At 42.9% G+C, this 15,497-nt stretch overlaps 1 protein-coding gene across 1 annotated transcript in view; it reads left to right on the top strand.

The window, feature by feature from the left end:
- The window catches only part of stxbp5l (syntaxin binding protein 5L), a gene marked incomplete at its 5' end in the record, with an annotated part of 221,406 nt that overhangs the window by 170,584 nt on the left and 35,325 nt on the right, over positions 1-15,497 (top strand). The window contains 8 exons of the mRNA XM_061722943.1: positions 338-410; positions 3,840-3,987; positions 4,536-4,603; positions 5,945-5,985; positions 6,332-6,546; positions 6,690-6,862; positions 7,648-7,773; positions 10,688-10,839. Of these exons, the coding sequence (XP_061578927.1) occupies positions 338-410; positions 3,840-3,987; positions 4,536-4,603; positions 5,945-5,985; positions 6,332-6,546; positions 6,690-6,862; positions 7,648-7,773; positions 10,688-10,839 (996 nt within the window). The remainder of the gene's footprint in view (positions 1-337; positions 411-3,839; positions 3,988-4,535; positions 4,604-5,944; positions 5,986-6,331; positions 6,547-6,689; positions 6,863-7,647; positions 7,774-10,687; positions 10,840-15,497) is intronic.

The following is a 15,497-nucleotide window of genomic DNA, read 5'->3' as shown; positions in this document are numbered from 1 at the left end:
ATAAATGCACCAAAAGGCATTATGGATCTCAGCGTCATGTGTTTCCATGACTTATAGCGCGTCATACAAATATGAATCTAAGGATCCAACCTCTCACTCGCGGCAACAGTAGATATTCTGATCAAGCTTTAGTTTAGATTTCTCTAAACTTTTCTTTTTCTTTTTTTTAGCTGATAGTTGTTCATAGATTTCCACTGAAAAGACTGGCTTTACACTGGCTTTACATAGAAAATGTGTGGTGGATACATAATTCATAATACAAAAACTTTCTAAAAGGTCTGCTTACATGTGTTTATTGTAAGTATTATTCCATTCAGTTTGATTATGTATCTTACAGAGGTCCAGGAGCCTTACGCAGTTGTGGCGCTGCTGGAGAAGGACTTGATCGTGGTGGATCTGACACAGAACAAGTATGTCGTTCATATATAATCACACCCTCTAATAGTTACTGCTTGATTAAATTGATGAGAAAACAAAATATGAAAATAACATTATCAGAAGTAGAATGTATAAAAAATTTTCACAGCTCACATTGCACACCCAAATAAAGGGATTAAAAATAAAGGAGAGAGAAAAAGAAGAAAATAAAAAATGGTTGGGTTAGCAGAAACTCCCAAATGTAAGAGGTAATTCTAACTTTGGTTAAGGCTTTGGTTTCAATAAGGTTTTAAAAAAAAAAAAACCTTTGAAGGCTGCTGAAAATCAGACAGTTTAAACATTGTAAATTTCTGATCAAATTTAGATTTGGTTGAGATTTTTCTTGAAGGTTATGAGTCATAAGAAGGGTTTTGCATCAGACTTGTGACATATAACACCCCTCTGACCAGCCCCCACATAACATTCAGCATCCATCCATCCATTCATTTTCTTCCACTTATCCAAGGTCGGGTCACAGGGGCAGTAGCCTAAAGGGGACCTATTATGGCATCTAATACCTATTTCAAACATGCCTTGAATGTCTTAAAAACAAGCTTTTGATTGTTTTTGCTAAATAAATTAGAAATTCAGCCTCTAAACCATGTCTTTATCTTCCCATTCTCTAACCTCATTATCTATGTGGGATTCTGAGTGGGCGGGGCTATGATAATGAGGCTCTGTGCTGATTGGCTGCCTGAATGACACGAAACACCGCTACGGAAAAATGGCGGAAGCTCCGGCCGGCGGAGTTAGTTGTGGGCGTGGTTTCACGCATCGGAGGCCAACCGATGTAAATCGCTCCCGTCGTTACGAAACGACAGGAGCAGAATCTTATTGGCTCGTAGAAGCCACAACACACTGGATGGCTCATCCGGGCGGCTGTACAGACACTGCAGAATTTGGTTGCTTTCCTCCTTCTCTGAGTCTGCAGGCTGAGGGGAGACCACTTTATACATGTTAAAGCAAGAGAAAACGTGTTTTTCATAATAGGTCCCCTGCAGGAAACCCCAAACTTCCCTCTCCCCGGCCACTTTGTCTCGCTCATTGGGGGGATCTCAAGGCATTCCCAGGCCAGCGGAGAGACATAGTCCCTCCAGCGTTTTGTTGTGGAACGGAAGGAAGTGCTTGTTCAGTTATTAAGGGGTTATTAATAATTGTTCTGACGATGACTATTAATAACGAAATAAATTATTAAAATTAATGAATCAAAATGGGGCACCACCTGTAAGGAATTAATAACCAAACAGTACAATCAGTCTCAAAATAACTGCCAGCCTGTCACCAGGGGTGGCGCTATAGAGTAACTGAGAAAGGAGTCCAAGCACAGGCCTTTGCAACCAGCAAATGTTACAAATATGTGTAAAATAACCACAAACAATGTCTCTCATTCAAATCAATCAGAATGTATTTACACAAATGTTAAAAGTGGCCCTACGATAGACTGGCGACCCGTCCAGGGTTTACCCCTGCAGGGGTTGAAGCATCGGTACTGCAGCTGGGCTTCCTTCGGGTCGGTCTAAAGGTGTTCACGTCATCAGGGTGTGCACGGGTCCCTAGTTGTGTGGGGCTCGGAACGTCTGGCAACCAGATGCTTCTCCAGGCACGACGAATGGAGCAGTAGGCCGTTGGTTGGTTGCTAAGACGTAGGAGCTGTGGCCTTCACAGCTTACAGGCCCAGGAGAGAAAAGGTCCATTAGAGAATGAGAGGAGTTTGAGCGTGCTTTCACACCTGTCCCGTTTGGAGCAGTTGTTCCGAAACAGGGAGCGTTTGAACACAGCAATCGCGCTCGGATGCGGCACAAAACAAGCGAGCCGAGATCGCCTAGGAGAGGTGGTCTCAGCTCGCTTCCATTCCAGACCTGAAGCGGTGCGTTTGTAGTGAGAACATAATCGACACAGCAACCGACACAACTCCATTCATGTGTATGTGCGACCGCGGCGCAAGGAGGAGAGTCGGCGCAGCCTCCACCACCTTCTCTCCTATTGGACACAACTTTCTCTCTTCTCCCTTCTCTCCTATTGGACGTGCCGAGATGTCGTCACAGCGCGGCACGGTGAAATTAAAAAAAAGTTCAATTCGGGCAGGCAGGCGCAGCACAAACGCGCCGCCAAGCTTGGCGGCAGAGCGATCCGCTCCAGCGCCGCGGTAGCACATAAATTAATGGGATCGCCGGCAGTGGTCTGCGCTTTGCGCCCTCTGTGAAAGGGGCTTGTTGTTTTTACCCGTGGTACGGAAGAGGAAACTCCTTCCGCGTTAATTTCTGACCAATGCAGTTGGTTCGCGCATGGCATTTGTTAACAGCTTTGAATCATTACAGACGGTTGCCTTGTGAGCACAAACTCCACATACGAAAAAAACGAAACAACTGTATCGATTTAGCCCCTGAATCGGAACAAAGCAAACGGGCCACAGGTCTGAAAGCCCCCTGAGAGAGAAGAGAACGAGTGATAGGGGGAGATGCTCTTTATAGCCAGGCCCTGGCTGCTGTGCATCAGCGGGGACCCCTGCTGGGTTTTGGGGTCCATGCCCAATGAGAGGCTTATTCCTTATCACCTAAGTATCCTACATGGAGCAAAGTCTGCTGGGCTTTTGAAGGTTTCTTTGTTTCAAACCATGTGGTCAGGCTTTAAAGTTGATCTTAGGCCACAGCCCTGTGTTGAAAAAAAAGAAAGGCCTACCAGAGTCTTGGGTCCTCCCAGCGGGACATGCCCGGGAGACCTCACCAGGCAGGCATCCAGGAGGCATCCTTGCCAGATGCCTGAGCCACCTTATCTGGCTCCTCCTGTCTTTGGTGATTGTTTGTATCCAGATCAGGGTAAACATCCAGTAACACACCTTCTATAAAAAAAAAAATCAGTTCTTACTGTAATCCAAGACTAACTAATCTGATCGGCTACCATTTTAATTCGAATTCCTCTTTGAAATCCTGACTCCAGCTACCGCTGTTTCCTTCATTTTCCACATCTCTTCATTATGGTATTTCTCCAGCTTCCCGTGTTTGTTCTTCTTGATGTTGTTGTCCCTTTGGATTGCTACATCTTTCATAACTGTCTTCTTCTGTTCTTCTTTAATTGTTTTCTTTAATTATATAAACCATTTAGGTAACTGACTTGTTGCCAGATAATCTAATTTGTTGCAATATGTTCCTCCAGCATCACTTTCTAGTCTTTGTTTCCCGTACTTTTTTTCTTTTTTTGTTAAGATATAATGCTGCAAATTTTTCTTTCATGATAAGGTAAAATATCAAAACACGGGCTATTATGAATAATATCTGGCTTAATAGGATTTGCAAATCACTGCATTCACATATTGGGTGGGATATTAAGAGATATTAAGTCTGGAATTTGGGGAGCAAATCAGCAACCTACATGCAAATATTAGCTGGTGCCTTCATAACATGTCATGTCCTTGTATCTTGTAGCTTCCCTGTGTTTGAGAACCCTTATCCAATGGACATCCATGACTCTCCTGTTACATGCACAGCATACTTTGCTGATTGTCCGCCAGAGATCATCCCCATTCTCTACTCCATAGGAGCTAAACACAAAAAGACCGGCTATAGTCAAAAGGTAGGGAAGCCATATTATAAAAGGTTAAAAATGTATGCATTTCTTAAGTCTTCTTCTTTTCAGGAATATGGCATATATAGTTATGCAGCCATAGCGACTCCTTAATACTGTATTTGTAGAGAATTTAATAGATATACCAATGTTTTTTTAAACATTCATGCTTTGGATTGTTTTGCTTCTAATCGCTCAAAGTTACACACCAACCATTACTAAATTAATAGTAATTAATAAAAATGTATTAAGTCAGAATTTACCAAGTGACAGCCTCCAAAATAATTGTTGCCAAACTTTAAGCCCTCAAAAAAGTAAAACTTTATATTATCTTATTATGCCAAATGTCGCCATACAAATGTGAAGCCAAATACAGTAACGTGTCTAACAATTATTTAATACAATTGTTTAGAAGCACTTGTCACTTGTCAAGTGAATGATGGACATTTTAATCAGCTGTTTTTTTGCATTTGCTGTGTTTAATAAAGCAAAAGTAAAAGTGTGAGTTTGATGATGCTAGATTTAAAATAGTAAAGATAATTTGTCTGTTATGTTAGGAGTGGCCAATCAGTGGAGGATCATGGATGTTAGGCTCACACACTTACCCAGAGATAATCATAACAGGGTAAGTAAAAAATATAAAATAAAAAAACTGATATTGTTGCTTGGGCTCAAGCTTTTTGGGAAACTACTTTTTTCTTGCTTTGAGAGGGAAATTCTAAATTTACACATAACACAACATGACCAAAGATCTTGAGTTACATTTCATATGTACTTAACAAGTGTGATTTGGGTCCATGTCAAATCAGGATAAAGCAGTAGAGGACCAAATTACTCTATAAATGACAAGGGTGTGTGGCAGACCCAAGTGCAGCACAATGGCACAGAGTGTTCAGTAAAAGTCTTTATTAAAGGAGCATGAGGCAGGATTGAGGCAGGATTTATGAACAAAATTTGTATACGTTTTAAGTTTTCTAGTAATAATGTCAGATGAAGCGTCCCAAACCAAAAAGAATGAGCCCTCTAGTGTATCTCTCCGTTGCCTTGAACAGGCTGTGTGCTGCAAAATGTGCTGCAATTCCGGGCCGGAATTTCCCGCACTGTCCTGCGGATGTGACGTCACATGGCGCTGCATGTGCGTTCTCCCCATTCTCCTGTGCCGGCTTCGCTGTTGGCTGCAGTACCCCCAACGGCCGTCGTGGCGAAGGGTGGCGCTAATTAGTCATTTTTTAAAAGGGGCTTCATGCTCCTTTAAAGTCAACATCACAGCAGGCAATAGAGCAGAGTTCAGTCCTCAGGATCGTGGTAACGCTCAGACTGGCAGGAGATTGAATACCATAAACAGCTGGTGTGAGCGCTGAGCAGATCTGGAAGTCGGAACACAGGAACCGAAACGCCTTTCTGTCCAGGGAGCAGGCAAACAGAAAACAGCTGGCATATTGGGTGATATCAACTGCTGTGCAAAATTGACTGACGTATATCATTTTAATTTCTTTCATTTTATTTCAGGCCGCATTTCTAAATAAGATCCTGTTCCTAAATTGCTTGCCTGATGAAATAAATGTTTAATAAAATACAATTTAATTTTTTTCCCATACTGTGTACAAACCAGAAAATATCATCTATATGATTTATGTTTTTTGGTTTCTAAAACCCCAAAAACCCCAAGGAACACAAGTTATTTAAACTAAATGTTAACAAAACATAGGACTAAACAAGACCTATAATTCACCAGTACCAAGACAATGTCAACTGCAGAGTTGAGCACAATTTCATATTTACAATATGTAATGATTATAAACAAATATTCAAAATAACTTATTAAGAGTACATGAATGTCTACTACATTTATGAAGCATGTAATTTCAGGTGTTTAATCATTGGTCAGGGTTAAGGATGCACATTTTTTTACTTTGTGATTTTCTTGACTGCTCGAAATACTGAACTATTATGTCTTTTTGTTCAGACATGCTGATGGATCAGTTAAGTTTTGGGATGGATCTGCATGTAAGTCCTCTCTGATCTTCTCATACTTGAAGAAATTATATATTTTATTTAAATTATTTTTTGTTGCACACCAAACTCCAATGAATAATATCTTCATAAACTCCTCAATAAGTCACTTCCATTTTGCCAAAGGCTTTCCTTCAAGCCCGTGGCAAAACATGGCAAAATAGTAGATGTGACAAGAGCTGCTCCACTTCAAATTAAACACATTTCCTACAGTCATATTACATTTATAAATGGCTACACATAATAATGTTTTTTTCCTCAATTTTTCCTTCCTTTCCAATATCTCTGCATGTTTTTTTTGCATTTTTGAATAATACAATTTTGTCCAAATTTGTCTCAGACACACTACAGATTTTATACAAGCTTAAGACTTCCAAAGTGTTTGAGAAGCCTAAGCCAGGTGAGGGCCGAGCTGCCGAGTCGGTGGAAGAAGATCCTTTTGCTGTTCAGATGGTCAGCTGGTGCCCTCAGAGTCGCATCTTCTGTGTGGTTGGCATCTCAGCCCACATCATACTTTATCGCTTCAGCAAATATGATGCCAACACTCAGATAGTGGTGAGTGATATGAGAACCAAAATTAAGTGATCACAACCTGATGCATTTAAGATCTTATAAGTCAAATAGTTTTTGGTAGGTATAGATCCTGTAAATAAAGTGCACTCTGAAATCTATTCTTTCCCATGTTATGTTATCTTAAGTCACTAGAGGTACGCTTGCAGTGTGAATCAGGGGACAGTATCACTCCATCAGAGAATGAAAATCCTTGCTTCTCAGAGCCAGGCTCCCACTCACCCCAACCCCAGCACCAACACTCAGTTAGCCCTGGCAGCAGGACGCCAGAGGCGGGCAAAGACAGCATTCCCTGCCTCAGGTAACACAAACTCTCAAAGGTTCATTGCAAGATATGGGAACAAATAAGCAGCTGGTCCTGAGGCGTGCAATGAAAGTTATTACAGTACAAAGAAATGAACAGTAAGAGGTATAGCAGCTGTAATGTTTATGATTATTTGTAATTATAGCTTTTGGATAGTTGTATCAAACAAACTGGAGCAACGGAATAAAGACACTTCTAAAGAGAAACAATATAATTGCCAGCCAGACAAGTAGCAAGATATATCAATCTGAAGCTTACATTGATTCAAAGCTGTGTTTCTATGCATTTAGCTCTTTATCAATAGTTCCCCTATTATTTTTCATGATTTAAAGAGATAGATCAGGGATATAACTAAAAAGCTTCTATATCAAAGTGGCACTGTCACGGGGTGGTTTGTTGAGGACCCAAACGCAGGAGAGCAAGAGGCCGGAGTTGGGAAAAACTTAAATTTATTTGCAAAAGCAAAATCAAAAACGCTGCTTAGCAGGATCGAAAGGCAGACCAAAAACATGAATCCGAAAACTTGACGAGGAGAACATGGAGGGAGGAAATAGTACGGACCAGCAAGGAGCAGGGGAAAGACAAGACTAGATATACACAGAGGATAACGATACATAGGTGCAGACAATCAGGGCAGATGGGAAACAAGAGGGTCAAGACAGAACTGAAACTGGGGGAAATGTCAAATCCTGACAGGCACAGATGAAAAGAGAGTGTTGTTCCTTCCAGTCCTTGCATTGTGTGACTACATAACCATTAAATCTCTCCACCGTCTGATTCAGAGTTAAGGACCGTCTGGTCCGGGTTCCTCCCGGCTACCAGTCAGAGCTGGTCATCCAGCTGCTGTGGGTAGATGGAGAACCTCCACAACAGATAACCAGCCTAGACATCAACTCTGCATATGGACTGTAAGTCTCCAAATGATAAATACATATCATTAATCAAATGATTATAAATATTACTTATAGTAGGCTCCAACCCCCATCACGCACCATATATGATACCCACATCAAAATACTGGTAGTGATGAGCAATGACTCAAAAGTTGACTTATGTTGAGCACAAGTAAGCAATGTGTTGCCTGCATGAACTAGTCCTCAGGTGTTACCATTTTCAGTCAGTCAACACATGCAACATTTAATACATATGATTTGTTACCATTATCATGAACAATACTTAAAGTTTGTTTTTCTGGGCTCCCGCCACAGAACTACTCATGGATAAAGCCTACATTTATATAGTAGAAGTGATGAGCGACAACACTCATTACACGCAGCATGCAGTGCTGACCTGCAGTCCCCCCTCTGATCATCCCACTGCTTGCTTCCACCTGTCTGTGTGGATGTCTGCTAAATGCTCGCTGACCCCCCCTCTCCCCCCTCTCTGACCACCTCAGCGTCTGCTGTCTACGTCTGCTTATATAGTTATATCTGCAGTGCACTAGCAAGCCATTGTGTCTGTGTCTCTCCTTTCTCTGTTCTTCATTCTCTCTGCCTGTTTTCTCTTTCCCTGCTCTGCCCAGTCTGGCCTTCAGCAGGAGGGTCCCCCCTTATGAGCCTGATCCTGTTCAAGGTTTATTCCCTCCTAAAGGGGAGTTTTTCCTTGCCACTGTTTGGTTTAAGGTTTTTCTCCCATTAGGGGAGTTTTTTACCTGCCAGTGTTTATGTTATGTTTATGTAATCATTGCTCGGGGTCATCTTTTGGATCTCTGGAAAGCGCCTAGAGACAACTTCTGTTGTAATAGACGCTATATAAATAAGATTGAATAGAATTATGAAGTCTCAATGATGAGAGTGTACACAGTGTGAGACTGCTACAGTATGCGTGGCCATGACAACCGCCACTAATGTCTCTCCCAAACAGTACATCATCATGAAGTGCAATACTGAACTTTAACCAAGCAAACACCTGATATGAAACAACAAATTGTTGTGAAGTTGTGAATAGCAACTTAGCGTTGTGCAGCCAAGATTTCCTTTTGTGAAGTGTGACTTAGCTTTTAGCATGCTGATGATGACCAGCAGCCTGGAGATTTCAGATAAATCTTTGAATGATGGATGAGGCACAGTAAAATTTTTGCCATGGCAATAGTTGATTCTTGGACCTTAATGGATTTCTATGGGCAAATGATTGAACATTTTTCACAGTTAATACCAGGTAAAACAGGAATGTTTCAGGAGCAGACCTTTTCCAGATAAGATTGTTCATTTTCACATTACATGACTGAGCTGTCATCTATGGAATTAACTAACTTTCCTTTACAAACAACTGAGGAAGTACAGTCTCAGAAACATAGATGGTAAGACCCCACAGTAAAGCCAGAGGTAGGACAAAGCTTTTGTACTTCTGAGCAGCAGCTAGCTTTGCAGTTATGCACTGGTTGACAAAGCAGTGATAGACACCATTTTGTTCTCTTGAATAGAATTTAGTGGGTGAAACTGGAATGAATCATATAGATGGGTGTACATGAGTGCAATATACAGCTTGAGCTTCCCTCCTGAACAAGCCTGCAGATGTTGCCACAGTTAAGATTGGTTTTACAAAGCAAAAAAAAAACCCCAACTGGGGTAAACCAGGTGCTCAAAACTACAGCGAGATTACAGTTTAGACACCGAGAACATTTTAGCTGACAGTAGAAGACTAAGCGGCTGCTTTACAGAGATTTAACACAGAGAAACACTGCATTGTTTACTCTCCTGAAGCTGGAATAGTGGAATATCATGTTTATTTCTATATTGTAGACATAGTGGTGAGCTTGGCTATGATTAAATGGATTCCTCAGTCAGTCTCTGTGTTGATGCTTCCTTTGGGCTGCCTTTCATTTTTCTTAAGAATGGCTTTATGTTTTATGTCATACACGGTAAAGCTTCAACACATTATTACTATTGCAATAGGCATTTTAAAAGTTCAAGAACTATTAGCCAGTTGTATTATTTCTGACATACTCATTGTAGATGAGGGTTGTTGTGAAATTAAGTGTTATTTAATACAGTTTTGCTTTTGTTAGCAGGTTACATAATTTAATTATTTTATTTATTTAGTATAGAAAATGGATGGATGTTTAAAGTATGTGACAGGGTTTTTGTAAGTCTCTCTTGCATTCATTGTTTAATTATTTCAAGCATGTCTGTTACTTACACTACTTACACTATCATTTTCAAAATAAAGACTTTTGAATTGAATTGAATTTTGAAAAGCTGCATGTAAAAAAAGGAAAAAATCTATCAGGCTGCAGTTCATGCATCATGATGCGCACACGTCCCTATCCATGTGCATGTACAACACCCCTTCCAACCATTCCACAGGAATTATGCTATGCATCCTTTAGCCGATCAAAACAGACTTAGAGAGTCAGTCGTACTTTGGCAGATTACATCTGTCTACTGGGAGCGCACCTTAAGATGACAATGACACGATTCATTAAGCACATCATTTTCACAGATGGATTGGCTACCACAGACTCCAGCTCTTAACCAACTGAGAATCTTTTGGATTCAAGAACAATTGATGCAGCAGCCCAACTGATCCATCATCAATATAAGATCTTCTTGCAACTCTGGATGGAAATAAATAACATTGCATACATTTATTGAAACAATGCCATTGTAAATGCATCCCTTAATTAAAGCAAAAGATTGTCCAAACTTTTTTCTTTTTTTTTTGACCCAGATGGAGCACAGTGTCACAGTTATTTCAACAGGGTTTGCTTAAAGTTCCACCTTTTAATGTCAGTGATAATGACAGGATCAAAGAATTCTGTCAACAGTGTAAATGCCATTATGTGTCTAAGCTTGCACCTCCTGACTGTGTTGGTTTGTCCAGCTTGGCATTTGGGAACTGTAATGGACTGGCGGTGGTGGACTACTTGCAGAAGACCGTCCTGTTGTGTATGTCAACAGTGGATCTATACGGAACCACCGACCCCTACCAACGCCTTACCCGTTCCCCCCGCAGGAACAGACAGTCCACCTCAGGTAGCACAATGCCAGACATCTATGGTCTTGCCACACCCATATCCACATACTGACTGTACATTTACACGACAACAAGTCAGTGATGCAGTTACCACATCAGACTGCTGCAGTTCTCTTTCCCACCTTCTTATCTTGTATCCTCACTTTCTCTATCTCTATTTCTTTTTCTCTCTTTTTCTTGGCATCTTTTACTTAAAGATTAGGCAAATCTTTAAGGCAAAATTAACCTTGTTTAAACAAATATTTGGAAACTCTCATGAAGATGGTTCATTATGTAATTTCACAGCTAATACATATATATTAGCCTATGTTTATAGAGAGCATAGGCTGGTCGAAATTGGAAGTTGTAGTTGTTTGTAGCATCACTAACCAAAATCTTAGTTTGCTGTTAATTTGTTATTAAGGGGTGCCAATGTAAATTGGCAAGCCCTTACTACTATTGCCCAGATGTAGGAAGGGGTGGAAATTTAAAAAACTTGGCCCCTAAGGGTATGTACAACATAAACAGGACCCTGGAGTCATGTAAAACATGACCCTGACCCTAAATAACCCTAAAAAGTGCTATGACTTTTGATCTTTCAGATCCTTAAACTTATGTTTAAGGATCTGAAAGTTATGTTAAAGATCTGAAAGTTATGTTAAAGATCCTATAACTTTTGTTAAATCCTTTTAACATATTCCAGGGTTTCCAAGGCCCTTGGAATATAATGGAGAAAACTTCAACTTCAACTTTCAGACCTTACTACTTCAACAAACATTCAGCTAGAGACACCATCAGGGGGGGAGCAGGGGTCCCCAGGGGCCCAGGGGAGGCGAAGAATTCTTGATGGGCCCTAGTGGCCTAAACATCCCCATTAAAAGATAATCGCTAAAAAAAATAAATGCCACACATCAGCCCCTCTGACACACAACCAAAGCACGCAGGGGCACACGGTCAGCACCATGGATTTACCAGTCATTATGTCAAACCTAATTATAAGCCTAATGCAGACTTTAAGATATAGGTATCAAACTGGAGATAAAAATCAAATGACATCCAGTGATGTCGGATTCAATACAGCCGAGTAGCACAATTCAGACACACGTGTTCAACCTACACGACAACAGTTTACAATGTGCGACGACGTGTATTTAACACAATGACCAAGCGACACGGCGGTCCAACAGCAACAAACAATATAGGAAAGGCCATATATTCAGCATTATGAGAATGTTATCAGAAATAATTAATATTATGACGGCTTACCAATGATGGTTTCATCCAGCAGTGGGCAGAAAGCCACAACAAAACATATTTCCATCCAAGGGGGGGAAAAGTAAACATTGAACGATCCAAAATGCAAAAACTTTAATTAAGGCTACACTTCTGATGCGACAACTGGCTAAAAGTAAACAGACAACATGCGCGCGCACGTACACGTGCATGACAGGCTGACACACGAGGGGAGAAGGGACTATTTCTTTCATTTTTATTTTTTAAACAACTTTATCCTTATGAACGCAAGTGTTAAGGCTGGATCATGGTTCTGCGCTACACCAACGCAGAGCAAAAATGTGTTGATAACACTTATCGTTTGGAATATATGAGCTTTTGTTCGGTGGCTTTAAAAGGCTTATTCTTGCTCTGACAGGAGGGAGAGACACAGCGTGCTATGTTAACAGCTGCAGCTGCTCTCGCAACCAGGACGACTAGAATTCTTCTCTGTTCTATGAATAGAACTGGCAGTGCAGCTCCTGTGATTGACAGCTGGATCTCATATTAATGGGTGCTTTGAGCAAGATTGACTCATCATTGTCACAGTCTGCTCATCACCTGTCTCTGCTCCACTCTACCTGTTAGCCACACCTCCTCATTTGGCCATCTCTCCACACCTGTGACCAGAGCCGTCTGGGAGATTTGCGAGGCCCTGTGCGAAATGGTCAGGGGGCGCCCTCGAAATTTTTGGGTTTTTTGGGTCGGATCGGGTGTCTATATGCGCAATTTTAACTCTCCAATTAGCAAAATACTGGATACCTTCCCCTGCCTCATCATCATTTGGCTTGCCTCGACGGGGGGCCCCACGGCTGCTTGAGACCCGGTCGGATTTTTCTAACAAATTTATCAAACAAGCCTTTCAGAGAGGCATTAAACTCTTCCATTTTCTTTAGTTTTTTTCTTTTTTCATCCCCTGATGGAAATTTCCTGAATCTGTCTTGTTCTCTCGACATTGTGTGACAGTTTGTTCCAACTCCACCCGTCTGGATCAGAGCAGCTTGTGTCTGGCTTGGTCTGATCAGTTGTGTTGAACAACAGACACGCGCATCATTGCACATATATTTTATTGATATGGACAGACTAGTACACATTTAGGTCTGTAATGGAATGTGACTGTTGATATTTATAAGGGAAAAAACGAAAAAAAAAACGAAAGAAAAAAAAAAAATTTTTTTTTTTTTTTTTTTTTTTCAAAAACGGCCCATAGCGCGAGGCCCCTTGGTGCGCGAGGCCCCGTGCGGTCGCACGGTTCGCACACCCCTTGCGGCGGCTCTGCCTGTGACAGCCCTGGCTGCATTTAAGCCTACCCCTGTCTCTGCTTCAGTGCCAGATTGTTCTTGTGTTAGCCTGACTTTTTGACAGAATTTTTCCCCGAACTCATCACCTGGAGGCAATGCTCAAGCACCACGAGTCGCTGCTGGTTTCAAACCTAGCAGATGTCCGACTGGCGGACATCAGCCAGTGGTGGACAGATGGCTCACCACTGGCTCACAAACATATCCATCCTGTACGCTCACCACCCCCACAACTTCACTTATGAGGACGCCAGGGTGGCATTCACCGTCAGTTATCTGATGGGGCGCGCTTGGCTGTGAGGAACAGCCGAGTGAGAGCGTTGCACTCCAGTGTGCTCCTCTTTCCAAGCCTTCGACACTGAGCTCCGCAAATTGTTTGGAGAAGCCTCCCGAGGTCCAGGCGCCTCTGGAGGGCTTCTGGGTCTGAATCAAGGGTCTCATTCAGTGGCCGATTACTTCATCCACTTCCACACCAGGGTGAAGTTCACCGTTCACCAGGCTTGCTCCAGTGAGTGGAACCAGGCTGCCCAGTGCAACACATTTGTGATGGGGCTTGCTAACTACAATAAGGACAAACTGATTTCATATGAACTTCCCACCACTCTCGACGACATCATCGAGCTGGGGTCCCGCATCGATCGGAGTATTCAAACGAGACAGCTGGAGAAACATCAGGGGCTCGCGGAACGATGCCAGCCCGCCCAGTCACTAGTGTCTTCCGGCGTATCGATGCTTTCTGGCAGCCGGTCTTCAGGGGAGCCTGAACCCATGCAGGTTGGTCGGACCAGTCGAACTCTAAAAGAGAGGAGGCGATGCCACGAGGGGAACCTCTGCCTGTATTGTGGCCAAGCGAGACACTTTATTTCAGGGTGTCCACTAAAAGGTCCAGGAAGGAAGGAGTTCCTGGTGAATCATACATCTAGCTCCTCCTCCAGTCCACGTTCCCTGTCCCAGGTCAGCTTGCTACTGCCTGAGGGACCCCAGACCCTCGACACCCTCATTGACTCTGGCTCTGATGCCAACAATATGGACTCTAACCTAGCTGAGCAGCTGGGTGTCGGTCAAATTCTGCTGCCAGCTCTAGTCTCCAGCAATGCTCTGGATGGTCGACTTCCTGCAAATGTGACCCACCTGACAACGCCTATACGGATGTTACTTTCCGGGAACCACCATGAATCACATCCTGCACTCTCCTACTGGGGTTATGTCACAATCCACACCTTGATTGGACCACAGGGGTGATCCTGGGTTGGAGCTCCTCTTGTCACTAGGTCTGCCTCAAGAAAGCCGCCGCACCACTACATTCTGCTGGGACCAGTTCCTCAACCGATGTGCTGGGGGTCCCGGCTGAGTATCTTGACTTCAGGGAGGTCTTCAGTAAGGCCAATGCAACCTCCCTTCCCCCACATCAGCCCTATGATTGCGCCATCAACCCCCAGCTAGGTGCCCTGTCGATTCTTGAGAGGAAGGCAATGGAGACGTATATATATCAATGACAGTCTAGCTGCGGGCATCACCCCTCTCCTTCCTCTTCAGCGACTGGAGCCGGTTTCTTCTTTGTGGAGAAAAAAGACAAGGCACTCCACCCCTCTCATTGATTATCATGGATTAAATGACATTACCATCAACAACCAGTACCCCCTGCTTCTCATCTCCACAGCTTTTGAGCTCCTAGAGGGGGCCACCATATTCACCAAGCTTGACCTGCGTAACGCCTATCACCTGGTCCAGATCCACGAGGGAGACGAGCGGAAGACTGCGTTCAATACCCCCACCGGTCTCTACGAGTAACTGGTGAGGCCCTTCGGCCTCACCAACGCTCCTGCAGTCTTCCAGGCTCTGGTTAACGAAGTGCTCGGGTATATGCTCCACAGGTTCGTCTTCATGTACCTTGATGATGTTCTGATCTTCTCCCGCTCCAGAGAGGAACATGTGCATCACGTCCAGGAGGTCCTCTAACATCTCCTGGAAAACTCCCTGCTCGTCAAGGCCGAGAAATGTGAGTTTCACCCCTCATCTGTGTCCTTCCTGGGGTACGTCGTAGGGAGAGGGACCATGGAGATGGACTCTCCCAAGGTTTCTGCCGTCACCTCTTGGCCCGTCCCCGA

This window comes from Cololabis saira, chromosome 6 (genome assembly GCF_033807715.1).
Source record: "Cololabis saira isolate AMF1-May2022 chromosome 6, fColSai1.1, whole genome shotgun sequence".
NCBI lineage: Eukaryota > Metazoa > Chordata > Actinopteri > Beloniformes > Belonidae > Cololabis > Cololabis saira.
The sequence above is the reverse complement of the archived record's forward strand: the minus strand, read 5'-3'. Positions and strand labels throughout refer to the sequence as shown.